Source organism: Ananas comosus, linkage group 7 (genome assembly GCF_001540865.1).
Source record: "Ananas comosus cultivar F153 linkage group 7, ASM154086v1, whole genome shotgun sequence".
Lineage (NCBI taxonomy): Eukaryota > Viridiplantae > Streptophyta > Magnoliopsida > Poales > Bromeliaceae > Ananas > Ananas comosus.
In genome coordinates, this window is record NC_033627.1 from 6,234,193 (window position 1) to 6,255,188 (window position 20,996).

At 39.4% G+C, this 20,996-nt stretch overlaps 1 protein-coding gene and 1 long non-coding RNA gene across 8 annotated transcripts in view; one reads left to right on the top strand and one right to left on the bottom strand.

Annotated features, from left to right (window-relative positions):
* The window catches only part of LOC109712862 (insulin-degrading enzyme-like 1, peroxisomal), a 107,471-nt gene that overhangs the window by 20,635 nt on the left and 65,840 nt on the right, over window positions 1-20,996 (bottom strand). For all 7 annotated transcript variants that reach the window (XR_002216988.1, XM_020236651.1, XM_020236650.1 and 4 more), the window contains 4 exons: window positions 16,466-16,527; window positions 15,878-15,982; window positions 11,422-11,623; window positions 11,130-11,338 (listed from right to left, as the gene is read on the bottom strand). Coding sequence is in view for 6 of the 7 variants with exons in the window: in XM_020236651.1 (XP_020092240.1) it covers window positions 11,130-11,338; window positions 11,422-11,623; window positions 15,878-15,982; window positions 16,466-16,527 (578 nt within the window). In the remaining variant the exon portion in view is untranslated. The remainder of the gene's footprint in view (window positions 1-11,129; window positions 11,339-11,421; window positions 11,624-15,877; window positions 15,983-16,465; window positions 16,528-20,996) is intronic.
* On the top strand, window positions 733-8,256 carry LOC109712868. The gene is made up of 2 exons (XR_002216991.1): window positions 733-766; window positions 7,998-8,256. It is a non-coding gene; the product is annotated as an uncharacterized LOC109712868 (long non-coding RNA).

Sequence of the window (20,996 nt, forward strand, 5' to 3'; positions counted from 1 at the left end):
GGTATAAACCCTCTGTTTGAGCATTAAGATCCTCGTTTATTATTTAAAATTTCCGTTCATATTATCTTCTTGGAATATCCAAATCCTTCAAAAAAAAAAAACTCCTTCATTCTTTGATCGCTATTTGAGGTTCGTCGAAATTATTGTTCAAATCCATTTGTGCCCCATCCCGACCTAGTTGCATATAATTATATTATCTTTGATATTCATTTTAGTTAGCTTATAGGAGACGCGTGTCTCTATTTTTAGGTCCCGACGATTGAATTTCAGCACATTTTCGACTGGATAGTTCTCATTTGAAGCTACTTAAGAGCGACCGAACACCCGTTAGTTTTTGTAAGATAATTAGGAAAATATTTTGATTGTATGAAAATCTTATTTTTGTAGAATTTAATTAAGGGTTAAGCATATTATAAATATCTCTGTAAATTGAGTTTCAATTGTGATTGACAATTTGTTTAGCAAAAGAATTTTTGAAATCTGATAATTTATTCTGCAAATTAGTGACTGACATATTTTTGAATTATAATGTCTCTTGGTATTCTGCTATGCTAATGTTGGCCATGTCGACATGTACTTTGTTATGGAAGCAAGCTTCGTCTTTGTTGCGGCCTCCGGGCTGCCTGCGCCTATCCGCGCCTCTATTTTGTTTGCGCCTTCGGGTGCCTGCGCCTATCCGCGCCTTTGTTTTGTTTGCGCCTTCGGGTGCCTCTGCTTTGTTTACGCCTTCGGGTCTTTGGATCTCGCCAACGGATCATAAGATATAGTTAAGTGCCGGAGACAATATTTATTTTGTTATATGTCGAAAGGGAAATCTTTGAAATATATAGTTTCAATCCGATCCGAATTTGAATTTTGATAAATTCTTATTTCTTAAATTTGCAATTAAAACCAGTCGCTTGAACTAATGTTGTATCCATTTATTGTATGCTTAATCCGACTAATGTGGTGTATGGTTGCTTACCCCAGGTACTGAGACGATTCGCAGGGCGGGCTGGGAGCGAGTGAACGTTAGATGTAGCTAGATTTGATTCTAGCCTCTTCGTCTTATTTCTATTGCATTTAGATATGAACTTTGAACTTCGTAGATAATCATCGTTTATCTGTTCCTACTTTATTGTTTCTTCGTACCTACATATCTCTTAGAACAATTTCGGTTGTGTTGCATCATAAACTTTATTTTGCTTATAGGATACTTCAGTTGATTTTAGTTGCAATTAAATTGTTAGCCTCATTTTCGACTATTTGGATTTAATAGAAATTTCTCTTATGATCATCTTTTGTTTTGTAATTGTCTGACTTCTGTAGCCTTGCATATTTTACTAATTTAGTAGATATGCGGCATCTGTTATGCCTCGGGTTTGGGGCGTGACAGAGAAATGGTATCAGAGCCTAGGGTTAAGATCTTTTTGTAACTTTAAGGTATAGGATTGTGAGAGTTTATTAGGACGGTGAGGATGGGTAAAAGTAGACGCCGTGTTTGATCCTATTTGATTATTGTTACAGTTTTCGTTAATGTTTTCATTTACGTGTTGTGATATCCTCTCTTGTTAAGATGGTGCGTCCGACCCGCTAGCAACACCAATAATGAGCAACCGAGGAACCCGCCTCCAGCCAGATCCGGAGATGCAGATCTAGACGTCACCTTAGCCTCACTTTTGAATACCACGTCCTCGGAGCCGTTCCACCTATCCAGAATCCGCTTCAGTCAACCATAGCGCTCCAACGAACCCTTCGGCTTTGTTCCAGCTCGTGCAGCAGACTTTTAGTATGGGGATACTCCGACGGCCGCCCCCATACCTTTTCGTTCCGCGTCCACTGCACCTTCTGGTTTGTTCCACCGCCGCCACAACCTATATTCCCACCCACTCCGCGCAGTTTACCGCAGAGCACCACGATGGACCCCCCTGGTGCCACCCTGATACAAGCTGTTGTCGGACTAGTTCAGACTCAACAGCAAAATTTACAGCAGAATCCAGCTCTAGCCGCGGATCAAGTTCCAGAGTTCGAGAGAGGAGCATCAATGAATTTAAGAAGTCTGCTCCTCCACCTTTTTCCGGCGCTACAAATCCGGATGAAGCGAAAATTGGATCAAGGAGATGGAAAAAGCATTTACGGCCATGCAGTGCACGGATGAAGAGAAAGTCAGATTTGGGACATTCATGCTTCAAGGCAGAGCGAATAATTGGTGGGAAAGCGAGTTGAGAACTCGCAGGTAGCAACTTATCAGCCATTTCGTGAGGATTTTCGATCGGCGTTTTATGCTAAGCTTTCCAATGAGTAAACTCCGCCAGCTCAGAGGCAATTCTAGATCTAAAGCAAGGGTCAACGTCTGTAGAGGAGTACGAGCCCGAGTTTGATCGACTCTCTCAGTTTGCCCGAAAATTGGTGATGATAACGAATCGGGGCGGCCAAAAGGTTTGAAGAAGGACTGAATGGATATATCCGTACTGGCTTGCGCCTCTACACCTTGAGACATACGACGAGGTTGTCTCAGGGCAAAATCCTTAGATTCAGTATGGAGACAGACTCGAGAGGAGCGCAATGCAATCAGAAGAAGAGAAATAGAGATTCTTTCAGAAAGGAGATCGGAATGCAAGAGGGTCGGACAGATCTAGTGATTTGGAGATCGCGTAATACGCCAACTCCTCATGGTGGACCACCAAATCGGGATCAGAAGTCAAAATGCTCAGTTTGTGGAGGGCACATAAGGATTCGACTGCAGACATGTGACGTGGGTTGCTTCAGATGCGGGACTTGAACCATCGATAGCTCAGTGTCCTTTACTTAGCACTGACTCTAGCACTGGATCCAAGCTCAGGAGAAATTTGCTGCTTCAGCTAGTCGTGACGTGCCCCTCTCTACTGGTCAGCCTAGAGTGGAAGGCCTCGAACGCAGGGTCGTGTCCAGGCTCTCTCTCAGCAGGATGCCCAGGCATCTAATGCCGTGGCTCGGTATTCTGCCCGTAAATTCTGCTTTTGCCTATGTTCTCTTTGATTCTGGAGCTACACATTCTTTTGTATCTTCTGCTTTTGTTCGAAAGTCTATGTTACCCTCTGAACCTTGATTATACTTTATGTGTTGGTACACCTTTGGGGGAGGATTGTGATTGACGCGAGTTTGTAGGAGCATGGTCAGATTGGATAATAGGAGCTTATTGCAAATCTTCATGTTATGGACATGCCGACTTTGATGTGATTTTGGGATGGACTGGCTTTCGTCCCACTTTGCCACTTTGAATGTCGGGAGAAGCGGGTGGAATTCAACATTCTCTGGGGAGGCAAATTTTGCTTTTCTTGGGAATGGAGCTTACACCCCACCTCCGATCATTCTTCCTGCAAGCTACTCGTCTCTTAAGGAGTGCTGCGCGGTGATTTGTGGCGCTGGTGAAAGATCTGAATTTAATTACTCCGAGATTAGAAGACATCTCGGTAGTAAATGAATTTCCGGATGTTTTTCCAGAAGACCTCCCTGGGCTAACGCCAGATAGGGAAGATTGAATTTCGTGTTGATTTAGCTCCAGAACAAATCCAATTCAAAGACACCTTACGGATGTCACCAAGTTGAGCTCAGGAACTGCAATGCACTTAAGCAACTTCTGGACAAGGGATTCATTAGACCGAGTGTCTCTCTTGGGGCGCTCCAGTACTTTCGTCAAGAAGAAGGATGTACTATGAGATTATGTATCGATTATCGTGAGCTAAACAGAATGACTGTGAAGAATCGATTTACCAAGAATCGACGACTATATTGATCAGTTCGAGGTGCAGAAGTCTTTTCCAAGATTGATCTACGATCAGGATACCATCAGCTGAAGGTCAGAGCCGAAGATATACCCAAAACTGGCTTTTCGCACACGCTATGGCATTACGAGTTCCTAGTAATGCTATTGACTAACGCTCCAGCCGCTTTCATGGATCTGATGAATAGAGTATTCAAACTTTCTTGGATAAGTTATTCATAGACGACATTCTGGTGTACTCTAGCAGTTCAGCTGAGCATAAGAAACATCTCAGGATAGTTTTGAAACTCTTCGACAAAGAACTCTACGCCTAAGTTTAAAGTGTGAATTTGGTTGCAAAGTGTTTCCTCTCTCGGACATATTGTGTCTAAGGAAGGTATTTCAGTGGATCCTTCAAAGATAGAAGCTGTGAAAAATTGCCACGACAAGCAACGTCACAGGTTCGAAGTTTTGTGGCTTAGCAGGATACTATAGAAGATTTGTGGAGGTTTCTCCGCCTAGCTGCACCATTGACTCAGTTGACACGAAAAGGAGTTAAATTTCAGTGGTCGGATAAATGTGAACAAAGCTTTTTGGAATTGAAGAAACGCTTAATATCAGACCTATCCTTACCTTACCTATTAGTGGTGAGGGATTCACTATTTACAGTGATGCCTCGAAAAGGATTGGGATGCGTCCTGATGCAGAATGACAAAGTGATTGCCTATGCTTCCGACAGCTGGCCATTCGAGGAAACTACCCGACCCAACGCCTAGAATTGGCACAGTAATCTTTGCACTGAAAATTTGGAGACATTACCTCTACGGCGAGCCTTGTGAGATTTTTACCGACCACAAAAGTTTAAAAGTACATCTTCACACAGAAAGAACTTAACATGCGACAAAGAAGGTGGCTAGAACTATTGAAGACTACGATGTGACCATCAAGTATCATCCGGGTAAGGCCAACGTCGTAGCGGATGCCCTCATCAGAAAATCAATAGGAATATAGCGACATTGGTTACTTCTCAGCGACATATTTTAGAGGATCTCAGACGGCTCGACATAGAAATTCACATCCATGGGTCTGAAGCTCATCTAGCTAACCTGCAGGTTCAACCTACACTGATTGATAGGATCAAGTCAGCCCAGGCGAATGACATTCATCTTAGAGAGACACGACATTTAGTGGAATCAGGAGCACACATCGGAGTTTAGAATTCACGAAGATGGCTCTTTGAGATTTAGGAACCGTTTACGTTCCTAAGAATCCGGATTTAAAAACGAAATTTTGAAGAGGCTCATTATTCGGGATATTCAGTGCACCCTGGAGGAACCAAAATGTACAGAGATTTGAAGAACGTCTTCTGGTGGAGTAACATGAAAAGGGAGATTGCAAGATTCGGGCTAAGTGTTGCTTGCCAGCTGGTGAAAATCGATAAGCAGAGATCACGCCGCTTACTTCAGCCCCTTCCTATTCCTGAGTGGAAATGGAGAGAAAACTATGGATTTGTTACTCGACTATCTAGAAGTGAGAAGGGAAATGACGCAATTTGGGTCATAGTTGATAGATTGACTAAGTCAGCGCACTTTCTCGCTGTAAAGACGGGTATGACTTTGGAGAAACTAGCGGAGCTCTATATTGCACAAATAGTACGTCTACATGGTGTTCCAGTTTCGATCGTGTCTGATCGTGATTCAAGGTTCGTGGCTCATTTCTGAAAGGATTACATAAAGCTTTGGGAACACACTGGACTTCAGTACCCTTCCATCCGCAGACAGATGGCCAGTCCGAGAGACGATTCAAATTTTAGAAGACATGTTACGCTCTTGCGTAATCGATATGAAAGGCTCTTGGGACATCACCTACCATTGTTTGAGTTTGCCTACAATAATAGCTTCCAGGCCAGCATTCAAATGGCTCCCTTCGAAGCTTTGTATTGGAAAGAAGTGCAGATCCCTCTGTGTTGGGATGATGTTGGTGAAGAGAAAGCTACTTGGTCCAGAATTGTGTGCAACAAACTATTGAGAAGTTCATTTTGATTAAGGAGCATCTCAGAGCTGCTCAGAGTCGGCAGAAGAGCTACGCTGATAATCGAAGACGACCGCTCGAGTTTGACGTGGAGACCGTGTCTTCTTGAAATGTCACCTTCAAGAGGTATTATGCGCTTTGGAATTCGGGGAAGCTTAGCCCTCGTTATGTGGGCCCCTTTGAGACTGAAAGAATTGGTGACGTAGCGTAAGACTTGCCTTACCGCCTTCTTTAGCTGGAGTGCATAACGTCTTTCATGTATCTATGTTTGAGGAAATATGTTCACGATCCAAGCCACATTGTAGAGCCGGAACCTTTGCAGCTTAGAGAAGATCTACTTATGACGAACAGCCAGTACGTATGTGGACCGAAAGGAGCAAGTTTTGAGAAGACGGGACCATTCCATATGTTAAAGTCCAATGGAGCAACCATTCCGAACGAGAAGCTACTTGGGACTTGAAGAGCAGATGAGGATGAAGCACCCTCAACTTTTCAGAGAGCTAAGTGTGTTAAGTTTAGAGGACTAAACTTCTTTTAGGAGGGGTGGATGTAAACCCCACACTTTTAACTTTTGTTTTGACTCCAATTTACTTAAGTTTGGACCTTTTTCGTAATTTCGATCTTCGAGGGAGTCGGTAGCTTTTTTGTCTGTAATTAGTCCCTAAACTAATTAGACCCCTTTTTGTGATACGAGCCCCCCCCCCTCCAAACCGATCCATCTCTCTCTTTCGCTCGATCCCCTCTCTCTCTACGCCGTACGACCTCCGCCGCCCTTTTGCACGCGCGACACCATCCGTTCCCTATCGTCGCCGCCGTCATCCATAGCCCCTCCACCGCATTGCTCATTGGCCATTTTTCTTGTGTCGTTATCGACGGAATCGCCGCCGTATTCAACTCATTTTCGAGAAGGTTTTTCTCTTTCCCTCATTTTACCTTTGTATCGGATCTTGTGAGCACCCAACCTCTCTCTATTCGTCGTTATATTTTATTATTTTGAATACTCGTTTCTTGATTATTGAAAATTGAAATCATTAAAATCTGATTTCATAATTCCTAATCCTCGTCATTTGAGCAGCATAATTTTATATATTGTATCCTCTGTATGATCTTGTTGCTTAATACTTCACATACTACACATTTATTGGAATGTCCGCTATGTGTTCGGCAAAATGCCTAAGAGAAAGCATGTGTTGTTTTGTTTTGAAATCTTTATCCCATTCGATTGTAAATCGTAAAATTCGTTTTATATAGGTGATAAACCCTCTGTTTGAGCATTAAGATCCTCGTTTATTATTTAAAATTTCCGTTCATATTATCTTCTTGGAATAATCCAAATCCTTCAAAAAAAAAAAAACTCCTTCATTCTTTGATCGCTATTTGAGGTTCGTCGAAATTATTGTTCTAAATCCATTTGTGCCCCATCCCGACCTAGTTGCATATAATTATATTATCTTTGTATATTCATTTTAGTTAGCTTATAGAGAATCGCGTGTCTCTATTTTTAGGTCCCGACGATTGAATTTCAGCACATTTTCGACTGGATAGTTTTCATCTTTGAAGCTACTTAAGGTAAGCGACCGAACACCCGTTAGTTTTTATAAGATAATTTAGGAAAATATTTTGATTGTATGAAAATCTTATTTTTGTAGAATTTAAAATTAAGGGTTAAGCATATTATTAAATATCTCTGTATATTGAGTTTCAATTGTGATTGACAAGTTTGTTTAGCAAAAAGAATTTTTGAAATCTGATAATTTATTCTGCAAATTAGTGACTGGACATATTTTTGAATTATAATGTCTCTTGGTATTCTGCTATGCTAATGTTGGCCATGTCGACATGTACTTTGTTATGGAAGCAAGCTTCGTCTTTGTTTGCGCCTCCGGGTGCCTGCGCCTATCCGCGCCTCTGTTTTGTTTGCGCCTTCGGGTGCCTGCGCCTATCCGCGCCTTTGTTTTGTTTGCGCCTTCGGGTGCCTCTGCTTTGTTTACGCCTTTGGGTGTCATTGGATCTCGCCAACGGATCATAAGATATAGTTAAGTGCCGGAGACAATATTTATTTTGTTTATATGTCGAAAGGGAAATGCTTTGAAAAATTATAGTTTCAATCCGATCCGAATTTGAAGTTTTGATAAATTCTTATTTTCTTAAATTTTGCAAATTAAAACCAGTCGCTTGAACTAATTTGTGTATCCATTTATTGTATGCTTAATCCGACTAATGTGGTGTATGGTTGCTTACCCAGGTACTGAGACCGATTCGCAGGGCGGGGCTGGGAGCGAGTGAACGTTAGATGTAGCTAGATTTGATTCTAGCCTCTTCGTCTTATTTCTATTGCATTTAGATATGAACTTTGAACTTCGTAGATAATCATTCGTTTATCTGTTCCTACTTTATTGTTTCTTCGTACCTACAATATCTGTTAGAACAATTTCGGTTTGTGTTGCATCATAAACTTTAGTTTTGCTTATAGGATACTTCAGTTGATTTTAGTTGCAATTAAATTGTTAGCCTCATTTTTCGACTATTTGGATTTAATAGAAATTTTTCTTTATGATCATCTTTTGTTTGTTAATTGTCTGACTCTGTAGCCTTACATATTTACTAATTTAGTAGATATGCGGCATCTGTTATGCCTCGGGTTTGGGGCGTGACAATACTTGAGGTATATTTTAAGTTTCGATGATGAAACTTTTTTAAAGGAGAGGAGGATGTGATATACTGGACCTTAGCAAATAGACAATGTTACAGTATAATTTTATTTCGTCAGTATTTTCTACAATGCTTGACTGAGTTGGGGACATTTTGGCATAAGATAAATGCAAAAACGAACTCAAATAGTTAAGATTTAATTTGTAGAGGACTAATGTTAAAGTATGTGAAGTTGAGAGGCTTTTTGGCAACGGTGCATATTAGTGGATTCCACCTAAACACTTTCATGCTTATCCTTTCTTTCTCTGTTGGCTTTAGAGAGAGAGAAACAGATTGAGTCAGTTACGAGGAAAAAAGAAACAAAGAAGCAAGCTTGGTTTCTGCATAATGATCGATCGATACATGTGCGTGATTTTTCGGTGTTTCGACGTAGAAGTTAGTATCATAATATTATAATTTTTCATTTAGATTTTTTGAGGGATTTTTGTAGAAATTGAGAGTTAAAAACTGATTTGGTTTATACATTCTAGGAGTTGATTTCGTATGATTTTCACAAGAGTTTTTGAGCCACTGATGTATCATGGTTGCCATTAATGCTAGGAGAGCAGTAGCTTATCATCTCACTATCCCAACTACCGTTCTTTGCGATATAGGTGGATTCCATGTTGTCAAAATTGGCGGACTAATTTTTATGTCCATATTATATTATTTAGCCTGTGAGATGAGCTGTTGACATAGTTGAGATAATAGTTATATTTTGACATCTATTAGTAGAGTAAATTGAGACATATATATATATAATATTTCTCTAAAGATTAATAAACAGTTACAAATGGTGGGAGACTATCTGTATTTTGGACACAATATTAGTATTATCATGATCTGTTTGATCATTGCATTTGACCACAGCCTGCATGCTATGTTGAGTTTGATAGTGATACTATACTTAGCTGAGGTAGCGCCCCACAAGTGCCATTCCGGAGATTGGGCTATGAGATATTATTATGGCATGGGCAAAACAGCAGCCTGCGTGGTAGCGGACCACTATAAGTGGGTGCTGGACATGAGGCAGCGCTTGCTAGACTTGACTATTGAGTCGGTCACTATGATTAGGCTTTATTGCAATATTTTATTCAGTAACTAATTGATGCATGACATATATAAATTACAGGTTTCAGTTATATTGTAGAGGCATGATAGTAGTAGTTACTTTCAGCAATTATTTATATTAGTACTTGTTTATTTACATTGTTCAATCATTTACTATTTTTTGCCTTTTGTGGACCTAGTGGTGTAGAGTAAGGATTTAAGTACCGTGGCACAGGATCATGCTGGAAACTTGCCAGCACAGTACCGCACGGTGCGTGCCGAGCCGTGTCAATGCGTGCCGAGCTGTGTCGATGCGTACCGGTCAAAAAAATTCTTTGTGCCGACACATAATAGCATGAAATATTTATTTTCTTTAGCAACAAAATATTCTAACTATTTATTATGTCTTTTTATCACATCTTTTGAACTTTATTGAGAAAATTACTTACTAATTTAAAAAATAGAGGGTTTTGAGATGTGCCATCGGCACGAGGTTTGTATCGTGCCGATATATTGTTGGCACGGTACGGTACGGTGGATACGGCCCGTGCCGACGAGCACTTAAAACCTTGGTGTAGACCGTCAGCGTTGACGATCGTACTCCCTAGGACTATTGATTATAGTTCTCATACCCTCTTTACTAATATTTTTTTTCGAAGCCTTCAGCATCAGCGACTGATCGAGATAAGGGAATTGTGGATAGTTAGCATCTCCTACCCTTTTTGTGTATGTAGTTAGGCCACCTATCGGTTTATATAGCAGCCTGTACAGTGCTTTGAGGTTTGGAGTGGTCAGAGATGTTGTACCATTTTGAGGACTGGTGTGGTGATGATTGTATATCTTTACAGCGCTGTTATAGTATATAGTTTTTATTTTTTTTCTGATACCTACCATTGGTAGATTTTAGTTAATTTTGTTGGATAGGTTTTGCTGACGCTTAGTCTGTATAAGATATATCCTTGTGCATACGACGGGTCTATTGACGTAACCCATGCTTGGGCTATATTCCAGGCATGACATGGCATTTGCAAAACACTATAGATTAAAAAATTCATGCAAGAGCTGCATATGGATTATTTGAGGCCTCTGATGTTTTATTGTGACAACAAGGCTGCAATTAACATTTCTCATAATCCGATGCAGCATGACAGAACAAAACATATAGAAGTAGACAGAACAAAACAAATTGTAATTTGAGAGAAATATGAGAGAAATTTCATCAAGTAAATGCCAGATAAAGGGCAGATTTCTATACCCGTTGTGAAATCAAAAAGCCAATTGATGGATATTCACGCCAAGGGTCTAGAAGTACTATTTTCAATAATATTGTGTACACGATGGGCTTGAGAAACATCGATGCTCAATCTTCAAGGGGGGTTTTAACTACAATCCCATGTTTTATTTTTATCTGCTTTTAGGTCTTTTGTGTAAACTGATCCATCATATAATAAATTATGTTGTGGAGAAGATAAAACCTAAGCCTTTTTTCCTACTAATTATTCTCATTTCCTACAACACATCCCATCAAATATTGCAGATGATCAATGAACAGAGGAGCAAAAGAAAAAATAATAATAATAACAATTCAGATGATAAACTTTATGCCACATTTCATGAAGGAGTGTGAGAAGTTAACCTGAATATAATGGACAAGTGCAGAATTCTCATCCTTCTGATTCAATCCCTCGACCGGGTAACTGTATTGCAATCCTCTTTCAAGCTTCACAATTCTTTTTGTTGAATGTTGAGATGGAAATAATGGTTTACACATAGGATTTGGGCCACTAAAAAAACAATCTTCTATATGCTGGACAATCGATTCTGCTTCACTTGGTTCAATGTTTCCTATAGCAAAATAAAATATATAAGTAACATATTTCCCTCATATTATACAGATTAACAAATTGAATCTAAGAAATAATACTAACCAGAGATGTAGCACTCTAAAAATGCCTTTGCAAGTAAGTGAGGTGAGAATTTCGCAAGATTATCCGCCTCAAGATGTGGAAGGACTTCGAATTCATCATTCCAGTGCCATGTTTGATCTTCCAGTATTAAACTGCAATAGTATAGAGCTTGCTTGTATGGCTGATGAAATTTATAATTCTCATACTCCTTTGTTATAGTTTCCTGATGATATTGAACATACATTTAGAAACAATTCATATTAAAGAACAATCAGAAGAAAAAAAGGATTGCATTATAACAATAGATTATCAAGTATAAATAAGAAAGCAGCATATATAGTTTCAGCTAAAGGATTGCATTATATCAGAGATGTGCTATTCCGTTAGAAATCAAGACGTGACTTTTTGATGTGGAACAGTTAAAACAAGGGTAAACCATGTAACTAACTCCTCTAAGAACAGTTAAAACAAGGTGCATGAGGGAGAGAAAGAATGCTGCTTGCTTTTATTGATCGAAATGTGACATATTCCCTTCTTATTTAAAGCTTGCAAGATTCTCATGGTTAAAATTTAGGGAACTAGCATGAAGGGGAAACAAGCCTCCACCTGACAATTTGCCAATTAGTGCTCTTAGAACTTCTACTTCACTAACTCAAGCCTAACTGAGAATAGGGACGTAAGTATACATATGTTACTTGTTACATGACAAAATAAATACAAGCTCCTCATGAATACATATTACATATAGAGGTATGCAACACCTACTAATGTAAGTCGAGTCTGATCCGTATAGTTGCGGAGCATAAACAAGCCGATGTTAGAAAACTCAAGTTCGCATTTAGCTTGAATGATAGAAATAAATCAAATCTAAAAATCTAATTCACTCACTGGAGTGAAATCAGTTGGTTAACAAAACATATTAGGTAGATTGGCCTAAAACAATTATTTGATTTGTTTCAGTAAGTACAATTAAATTAAATTAGACTGCCTAATCACTAAAAATGATTGAACTAAACCGCTTAGCATAAAGGCTAACCATAAAATAGGTTGGACTAAAGCAAAGTTAATCAAATCAAGCTTGAACTATTCCCACTTAGTTAGACAGCGCTAGAGCCAATTATCAGATATTAGTTTTTCTGGTCTTAGTTGAAACTGACTACTAAAATAGGCTACACTTTGATCCTTTTCCTTAATATTGGTGACTTTTCAAAGGTCTGTTGTGACACCCTAGAATTCTGATTAGCCGCATGTATAAGGTATAATAGGGCTAAACCTTTTAACCCGACTATAGCACTTTGGGCAATAGCTAGACCCAAGAGGTAAAAGAATTAAGTGTGCTAGGACTAGAGTAGTCGTAGGATGGGTGACCCCGTGAGAAGTGGGGTGTCTCAATTGGTATCAAAGCTATTCACCAGCCTGAAATATAAGATAAGTCTCAACCGCGCTATGATCATACAACGGGTAGAGTGTGGCTCCCCGACGGACGACAATTGTGGGTGGAGCGCAGCTCTCCACAAGGTTTGGTAAGGGTAGCAAGACGAGTCTCACATTGTCTTGTACTTGTAAGTGTACTTTAACCTGACGAGGAAAACTTAAAAAGAGGGGAGAATGTGACACTCTAGAATTTGTTATAATCATATATATAAGGTATAATAGGACTAAATCTCTTAATTCGGTTATAGCATTTTGGACGGTGGCTAGGTCCAAGAAGTTAAGAGTGTTAAGTGTGCTAGGACTGGAGTAATTCTAGATTGGGAAGTGGGGCGTCACATTTGTGCCCTTTAAATCATAACCGTAGATATAAGGTCTAAATTATTAAATGAGCATCCTAAGTACTACATCAATAATTTCCTCACTATCAAGTATCAATCATTAAATTAGCACGTGGACATTGTGCAGAAGATTTTAGTATACTAGACTTCTTCAAAAATTTTATTTTAAAATTAGACCCGTCAAAATTTTGTTTGTAAATATAGTCTCCGTTTTGTTATATGAGCGCCAGGGAGAAAAAAATACGTGAAAGTGGTAAATGATTCACAGCATTCGTCAAATTTTTGACGGAGAGAGAAAGCGATGAATGGTTCACCGCCTATAAAAAGAGTACACGATGAAAGAATGAGAGAGAGGAGAGAGACTGAGAGAGAAAGAAAAGAAAAAATAACAAAGGTGGTGAACAGTTCACCGCTTTTAAAATAACTTTGTTAGTTTTAAGAGGAGTTATGAAAGCAGTGAATGATTAGCCGCATTTAAATGCGGTGATTCATTCACCGCTTATATTATTTATTTTTTAAAAAAGTCAATATAGCATATTAGAGATCTATTTTTATAATTATGTTTTTTAAAAGACTATATTTGCAATTGTAAAAATTGGTAGGATCATTTATAAAAAAAAAAATCCATTGTGGAGCCTATCTATCAATCATTACTTCATTAAATTAGCATGTGGAGTATTCTATCAATTATTTTGTGGCATGTTGTTCTATTGGGATACAAGTACAATATAAGTACCACTCATAACAGATCATGACATTGATCCAAAAGTATAGTTACACCAGGTTTCATCCGGTCTAATACCCACCGCCAAGGATTTAAGTGTCGTGGTACAGGGCCAAAAACTTGCCGGCATGGTGCATGCCGGACCATGTCACAAAAAAATACATGTGTGCCGACACATAATTGCATGAACTATTTATTTCTTTAGCAACAAAATATTCTAATTGCTTATTATGTATCTTCATCAAGTCTTTTGAATTTTATTGAGAAAATTACTTACTAATTTAAAGAAAAGAGAATTGTGAGCTGTGTCATCTGCACGGAGGTTGTATCGTGTCGATATCTCTTTGGCACGATAAGACACAATAGATATGGCCTATGCTGATGGGCACTTGAATCCTTGCCCACGACAATAAGTAATCTCATATTTATGTAAGTATGATTAGTAATTTTGTCTTGAAATACAATTGCATCCTTTTTAGTGAAGTTTAAAAAGATTTGACATGAGTAATTGTTAAGATAAATTTTACAAAGGAATGGACAAGATAATCTTAATACAACCATCTATCTAAATATAATCTCATAAAGAATTTCAACACAGAAACCAAAAGTGATATAATAAGCTAAAACCCCAGTACATTCCATAACTACTTCAACTAAGAAGTCCCAAATTTCAATATTGAAGGATTTTATTAACAGAATGTGATTCGGATAGGTGTGAATTTCAGTACATTACATTGCTGCCTCAGCTAAGAAGTTCCAAACATCAATAATATCCTATATTGTCAAACACTAATTTCCACCTTTCTCATATAGTCTCTGTACCTCAATATTCCTAACATTGATAATGAAACTTCAACCCTATGCAGTCGAAAAATACCATCTCCTATGCTGATAGTTTCTTTATCTGATACTGTGGCAACAGACTGTAGCAGTAGTGTGGCAATAGACTGTAGCAGTACTGTAGAGTCATACTGTAGTAGTACTGTAGCATTGTGAGACAGTAAATAGGCACCCGCAAAGAAAGGAGAAAAGAAAAAGGACGAGCAATGCCGATGAGATCAACGAGGGAAAAGTGCGGCACTGGATCGCTGTACCCTAAAATTAGGGTTTGACTCTGATACCATGAAAGAAGGGCAAAAGAGTATAGCCCTCTAGGATTGTATTGATGATAATAAATAGTGTACAAATCAACCTATTATAGTATACTAAAATATATAGTTCTACACTATATAAGGCAACAAATAATACAATACTAAATTCCTAGCATACTAAAATATATCCTAACAGTTCTGTATCTGTCCATACAGATCACATGCATGGATCCCTTACACCAGGCAGATTTATATTTCTCTAGCATCACCTAATCCCAGTTGTGGTGCATTTGCCACTTATAGCTTTATTTGCCACATGTGATGATGTAAAATACTCAAAGTGCGTATTCTACAATCTTAGCTCTGCTAAAATTAGCTACAATAACTGCTTTCCTATTTCTATCCAATGTGTAAACAACAAATTCTCTATCTCTCTCGTCTACTAATCTATCTATGTAGGGTCATCATGAATTGAAAGTGTCTAGCCATCATATCCGTCATTTTCCCATCCATACAAGATTGTACATTCTAAGCTACTCTAAGAAACTGACTTTCATGGATCTAACCATCAATACTGGCCCAAGGCTGAAAGGAAAATTTGGAGGTTTACACCTTTACGATAGTAGTGTGTCATTCAGCCAATTAGAGTGAAAGTTAATTACAGATAGTATGATATAAAATAAAAATGTCCTTTCATAGATGTCTCAACTCGAGATGTTCATCATATGTCACTCCAAATCTTACTGACATAACAAGAAGGACAAAAGCAGAAGCTCCTTCTAAGTCTCCAGCAACGGGGAAAAACAAAATACGGTGCTAGAATATAAATAAATGAAAATTCAAGAAAATACTAATCGAACTGCTGCTGTGATATGTCAGAGCATAATTACCTTGATGACTGAAAACCGATCTGGCTTAACTTCAAAGTCTCTCATTTTACCAACAATTGTTTCCAAAAGGATTCTCATTTTGTGATTATACCCAACAAGAATCACCTGAAAAAATATTCAAAAAAAAAAAGTGCATTCCTATTATTAAACTATAACAAAAAGATGTAATGAAAGTATTATTAAATTATATTCTGCATAGTTTTAGCAAAGTAATGTTCACTGATGAAAGTTTCAGAGCTTTACAGAAAGATCCTCATCAATTAATACAGTTTATTATCCATAAATGGAAAGAATAAATGGATTGTAAAATGTTGCATGTAGATCCATATCTTGACATTTATGATATAGTCTCGCAGTGTATTAAAGATAAATCAAAGTACCATGTCTACAAAATGCAAAATTATTGTCACAAAGATTTGCACCTTTGACTTTCCAAACATAGTATTCCCTAGTTTCTACAAGATAACACCATATGCTTTTATGCCCCCCTTCATTAGAGCTTAAAAGTTCGAACAATGATGACACCCCTACAAAATAAAATATGCCCAAAAGACATAAGAAAAGTTTAGAGTCAAGCACAATACTAACCTGAAATCCTGTGTCAATTTGATGAATCGCATAATACAGACCAGCAACTTGAGCATCATAGGCTGTAATAATAAAAGAGTTAGCTCAAGAATACATGATACAGTAGCTTTTAATAAGTACCAAAAAGATAAAATGCCTATTTACTAAAATGCCGATATACAAAGAAAAATATTCTCGGACTACAACTATTTAGCAACACAATCACACAAGCACTCTGAGCTGCGAGCAAGTCCTTGTCTTGGAAGTAAAAGAATCACTCAATCAGTTTGAATTCTTGTAATATAGATAATACACAACTGATCAATGTCACAGCAGAAAATTATGTGCCATTAAAAAGTTTGTAAGAGAGAAAAGATGTTAACTTCATCAATTTTTTGTTTTTTATTATATTCTATTGAACGTGTAAAATTTCTCATTATAGAACTTGTTTAGTATTGGCATATTAAGCGACGGTGGAGTTGGATTCATGAAGAGTTCGAGCCACGAAGTTGAATATTGAAGACTCGAAGACTCGAAGAATCAAATTCACGATGCTCGGTAAATTTTAATTGTGGTGATTTTAGTACATACATCTATAGTTTGGAACAGGTTAAAAATATTCATGTGTGGATTAGAATCATGTTTTCAGAACTCTAAATGTTAATACGTGAGTATTAGCATGATGTTCCGGAATAAGGAACTGAGTTCCGGAAGATGACATGCTTCTCGAAACTAACTTCAACATTCCTCTGAAATAGAACATTGTAAAAACTGAAGTTACACTGGTGTTCTGAAACCAGGTCTGATGTTCCAAACCAGGTCTGATGTTTCGGAACATACATCTGTCTTCCAGAGTAAGGTTTCCAAATCATGTCATAGAGTTCCAATACGACTTATACGAATTCCAAAGGTAAATATGTATAGAGTTCTCAAACGTAGTAATTCAAATAGAATACACCAGGGAGCAACCCTAGAGGCTTGAGATTGCTCTTTTTCTTCCATAAAACATCTCCCGAATTAATTCCCAGGCACCCTAACTTGATGTCGACATAGAGAATTGAGTTGGCCATTACTTAGAGACTTTTTCCACGGTGCACTCATAATTCTCTAAGCAACAAATCACCACCACCCTTCTTCTTCTAACTCTGAATGGAGTGTGCGTCATGGATTTGATGTGTTGAAGGCATTTCGTGGATTCAAGAGTTGTTGCTTGTGGATTCGAGTGACGTTCGTGGATTCAAAAGTGAGTAGGTGGTGCATGAGATCTACGGCAAGGATTGAAGTGCCGCCCCGTGCCGTACGGCACGGGACGGCACATATTGGGGGCACGGTATGGGAGGGTCTCGGACATGTACCGTTGTTGGGTGTGGTGCGATCCGTTCGCCGCCAGACGGTGTGTCAGGACTCGAGCTCACGCTGGGTAAGTGCAACGCGATCGCCACCAGATGGTCAAGTCGTGCGACTTGAGCCGAGCTTAGTGTGTGCGACGACCTCGCCGCTAGGGGGCTGAGACAGAGAGAGCGGTAGGCTGATGAGCAGCCAGTGCGCGGGCTATCCGCGAATGATTGACTCGAAGCCGAGTCGTGTGGTTAGCATCAATAGGGTAGAGGAACCCTTATGAGCTAGAGATAGAGGCTTGAGCTAAGGTAATAGAGACCTTAGAAGCCAGTGGACTGAGTTGAGATCCTAAGGTAATGGAGACCTTAGAGTAAAGTTGTAAGCTAAGAGTAGCTAAGTAAAGTGTAGAATCTATGGATCTACTAGATGTTGCATAGAGTTGCATGGCTTTCATATCGCATATTGTGAGGCATGGCATGTATTTCAATTGAATATATATATCTGTTGTATATTGTTGAACTAACATGTTGCAGCGCCTCCTCGGACCTATCGGTCGAGCTTTTTCCTTGGGTGGCCGTACCCACTAGGAACCATGGAGTTGGTTCTCACCCCACGTGGTTTTGGGGTGTTTTCAGGTTGTACGTGTGCAGCGCGGTGGCGCGAGGTGAGGGCGTAGCTCAGTAGATAGCGCCCTACCACAGAAACCGAGGTAGCAGTACCCTGAGGCAGTCTAGCTTAGGGGTCTAGAAGGCAAGAATCAAAATGTATCAAACTTGTAAAATTAAATGACGTAATAATGTGATTGTAATTGGAAGTAAAAATGTAAACTGAACTGAGATGTACTAAGTGAATGTGAATGAATGCTTGTAATAGCTGTTAGTTTTATGTATTTGATACTTCCTTTGCAATCTGGATTGTTATCAGTTCCTAGTTGGAACACTCGTTGTATTGTTTGGATTGCGACGCCTAGAACGTACAGGGGAGACTCTGTCCGCGTACAGGGGAAACCCCGGTCCGTTCGGCGGTCTGTTAGCGGCGCCGCGACCCGGTCCAAATTGGCGGTTGGTCGCGGGGCGTGACAGTTAATGTTGTCCGAAGCCTTCGGAATTCCTTCTAAGTATTTGAAACCCCAGCATGTATAGTTTTACATATAATCATCCTGTTTACTAGCTCAAACTGTAGATTTTCATGATATAGATGAAATCTAAGTTTTGGAGCATGCCTTAGTTAATCTATGATGATTATTATCTGCTGAACTGGGATCTTAGGAGAAAACTTATTAAACCTACACCTGTCACTTTTCGAAAAATTATCAGCTTTAGCTTCGGAGCTGACTTTTCTTTTGTTTCACCGCTGTTAATGCATCGTGGATACTTAGATTAGTGTAGGTTGAGATTACGCTCATGCTGAGGGGCTGACGGCGGACTAAGATTCTTACATCTTGTATCAAATTGTGCCGAGGGCACGTGAGCCTTGGTTGTTAAACCAGTTTGACCCATTTGTATTGATTATAGCCTACGTGAGCCTAATTGAGCTCGATAGAGACACGCTTACATGCTCGGCTGGGTAGCTCCCCTGAGTGCCGCTCCAGAGCGAGGCTTTTCTTGCGTTGATGTCGCAACAGTCCCGTTTGGGCGGTTTTCTTGGACTGGCCACCTCCGTGGGCGGTGTGCGGTGTAGTTTGGGCATAAGTGGGACTGGCCAGTTGTGGCTAATTTGCAGCTAGTGATGCATTTATATGTCTACAGAGAGCATAGTATGTATAGCAATAATATAGTAGCATTTAGCTGCAGAGTTTTTTCCAGCTTATTTTACTATCTTTTTAACTATCAGTTTATTACTCATATTGTAGACTTAGTGGGTAGACCGTTAGGGTCGGTGACGGAACCCAATGAGGACTACTTTATTTTGCAGTAGTTCCCACACCCATTGTTGCCACCTTTTCTTGCAGAGCCGTCAATTGCTGCTGCTGCTTTTGATCGAGATAAGGGAGTCGCGAACTAGATCCCTATCTTCCCCGGTCACCTTACTAGAGGAGTACCCCTGCAAGAGATAGTTTTAAATGTCGTCATGTACATAGTGTATTTAGTGTTACTCTCTGAGAGGTGGTTGTACCTTGGATGTTGGATGGTCAGGGTTGTATTTTGGAACTTGTATGTACAGTAAGACTTTTTATTTATATATGTTTCAGTTTTGGCAGCTCTGTACTTCTTGTAGTAGCTATATTCTGTTTGCAGGTACAACTAACACTTCATATACACGGAAAATTTCTATGCATACGACGGATCTGTTGGCGAGCCTGGGAAACGTGGTAATCCGAGGCGTGACAGATTAAGTTGGTATCAGAGCTTAGGATTAGATCGTTGGGAGCTAGAAAACCTTAGGCTTTGGCAGACCTTAGGAAGGCAAGACGTGAGAGACGTGACTTATTGCGAAAGTCGGTAATTGAGTTGTTTAAACTCCTAGAGTGGAGGGATTGGCTGAAGGAGTGTCTGTTTCCGCCAAATGAAATATGTCAATTGCAGAAGGCATAATTTTGCGGAGGAACAGGGATGACCTTTTAGACTTTCGCTTTATTGGGTGGAGGGTTGCTTCGTGTTTTGTATCTAACAATTGTCTTGGTTTCAAGTAGCCATGATACCTTATCGACGCCAAGGTCAACCATCGACGCAAGATCATCCCGCACCTCCAGAGGTGCCAAAACAGGCGGGACCTAGTGCACCCTCGGATTTGAGAGAGCAGTTAGCTGCTTTGGCCGCGGCGACCAGACAGCAGGGTGCGTTACTGCAGAGGATGTGTGACACATTCACACAGCAGCCGAGCATGGCACCCGGAGCGTCAGTGTAATATATGGCAATTTGGGAGTTGCGATGTCAACTTTGATCTAGGGGATCAAAGTGAGAATTGAGCTGGTTGGACATCATCCCCGAGTGATTTGTGATGCGTGGGAATGAATTCTGGAGATAAATAAGTGTTTCGGCGCAAATTGGGCGCGAAACGAAATTTAAAAGGAATTTGCGGATTTCCGACGCTAACTTTGATTAAAAGAATTAAAGTGAGCAAAATAATATAAAATGGTGTGAGATACCATTTGATTGGACTTAAGGGTGTAAAACATAAGTCTGGAATGACTCGTGTTGAAATCGGAGCGAAAACAGAAGAATTGAAATTTTCTGTAAAGAACGGGACTGAGAAATTAGCAGAAAATGCACAG